The 1,985-nt window shown below is 64.7% G+C and overlaps 1 protein-coding gene across 1 annotated transcript; it reads right to left on the bottom strand.

The window, feature by feature from the left end:
* Window positions 1-483: 483 nt before the first annotated feature.
* EMIHUDRAFT_460725 (hypothetical protein) lies at window positions 484-1,774 on the bottom strand (the record flags this gene model as incomplete). The annotated part of the gene is made up of 3 exons (XM_005779850.1): window positions 484-883; window positions 1,020-1,075; window positions 1,148-1,774. Coding segments are annotated over 3 exons (992 nt in total), but the record flags the coding sequence as incomplete, so codon positions are not given.
* Between the last annotated feature and the right edge of the window lie 211 nt (window positions 1,775-1,985).

Genomic DNA, 1,985 nt, shown 5'->3' with positions numbered 1-1,985 from the left:
CGTTCTTATTAGGATGAATAAGACGTTCGGATCGTTGTTCATATTAAGTGGGTTATTCCCAAGTTCGGACATAAACATATCCCGCCTCTTTCCGGGGAAAACCTGGGAGTGTTTGTAAACGGGCCGAATGTCCTCTCTGACGAGCAAGGACACGGGATAGTAATCTGAATTGATGTTGATGCTCCATGTGCGATCTCCCACCACACCCTCCCAGTTTTACGACGCTGTGATGGCATGTCGAGTGCCGGCCCCCATAATCCCACAATTATTCTGCCCCCCAGGGATACGGCTCTGTAGGGCTCTCTAGCCCGTAACCTGACGCCAATCGTCCGTCCCGATGAGATGGGCGGTGCGCTTCGCCTTCGGTTAGGGGTTAGCTCCCCGCCACTCCCCGGGGGCGGCCCCCCCTCTCTGGGATCTTCTGGGTGTGCGGTTGCCAACTGCACTCCAAGTGCTCCAAGTGCCCGGAGCGTCTGACAAGGTGTGTAGCGAAGTACCCAATAACAAGTAGTTACCGCACTTCGCACCCGACTTTCGCTGCATCTGTGCGGTGATCACCGCTTGCCGGCCGTGATCACTGCTGGCCCAACGCCTCTCCGACCGCGGCGCATATCTGCCCAGTCCAGAACACCTGCAGCCCGGTGAGGAAGACATTGGCGCCCAGCAGAGCCGCGTACGCGACGAGGGAGTGCGCGCGGTCGCGGGGCTTGGCCAGCGCCCAGAGCGAGTCCTGCCAGAAGCCGGCCGAGACGTACGGCCAGTAGGCGGTGCGCAGCAGCAGGAAGAGCAGCACGAAGGGCGGCTTGGACGCCTCGACGAGGGCCTCGAGCCCCGCCGCGCTGAAGAGCTCGCCCACGCAGAGCGGCACGCTGGAGAGGCTCGCCTGCGTACACAGCGGACACTGCCTCATTTCACGTTGTGTACCGTGATGGCTGATGGAGAGCCGACGCAGCCGCCAGAGAGGCTCGCCACGCCGAAGAGATCCCGGCGCTCTTGGCCGCATCTCGGCTAAATCTCGCCACGCCGAAGAAGAAGGTTGCGTAGTAGTGGCACCACGGGTGCATCGAGAGAACGCCTACTCGAGGCCTCCGAGCAGGTCTGGGGACGGCTCAGGGAGGGGGTCGGATATGCGCGCCGGGGAGGACGCCGAGGAAGCAGGTGACGGCGTGGTGGCCGATGAAGGCGGCGGTGCGGTACTCGGGCAGCAGCACGACGGCGATGAGGTTGAAGCACTCGTAGCCCGCGGTCAGGCGGCAGAGGCGCTCCGCCAGCGGCGAGCGCCCGTACAAGCGATCGAGGGCTGTGCCGCCGACCTTGTGGATGGGCCCCAGCCACTCGAAGACGCCGAGGGCGCTGCTCGAGCAGGCAAAGGCGAGAGAGACGATGTTGTACGCCATCACGTCCGCCGCCAAGCTCGCGGCATCGCCGACCACCTGCTCGCCCGAGGTCACGGCTCCGGCGGTCCGCGTGTGCCCCGTGGCGATGCGAAGGACGGTGCGCAGGGCGAGGAATAGCGCGACGCAGCCGACGAATACCTCTCTGCTCTGTTGCGCCGCCGCAACGGATAAGCGAGGCCAGTCGATCGTCGTCATCGTGGCGCGGCCGTGCTGCTTTGATGGAGCCCTGGCCTTCAGCGGCGGCCCAAGCAAGAGGTAGCAAGAGAGCGGGCCGGCGATGCAGAGCAGCACTCCGACGAACGAGGCGTGCGCCTCGATAAAGTGAGGCGGCGGCGGCGGCGGCAGCGGAGGCTTTGACCACGGCCAGGCGACCATGGCTAGAAAAAAATCGCGCTCGCGCGTGCGGAGCTGCGGCTCAACGGCGGCCTAAGGTACGGCCTCTCCCCCTCGAGAGAGGACCTCCACCTGACCGCGCCAGCGGGTGAAGTGGGGTGCGTCGCTGCCACAGCGACGTGGGCGTTAGCTCTCGGAGTAGATGGGCTTCGGGCCTGAGTGTGTGGTGCTAGTGTGGGAGGCTGGGGCGGGGAC

The sequence above is a fragment of the Emiliania huxleyi genome (assembly GCF_000372725.1).
Source record: "Emiliania huxleyi CCMP1516 unplaced genomic scaffold EMIHUscaffold_2247, whole genome shotgun sequence".
Classification (NCBI taxonomy): Eukaryota; Haptophyta; order Isochrysidales; family Noelaerhabdaceae; genus Emiliania; species Emiliania huxleyi.
The sequence above is the reverse complement of the archived record's forward strand: the minus strand, read 5'-3'. Positions and strand labels throughout refer to the sequence as shown.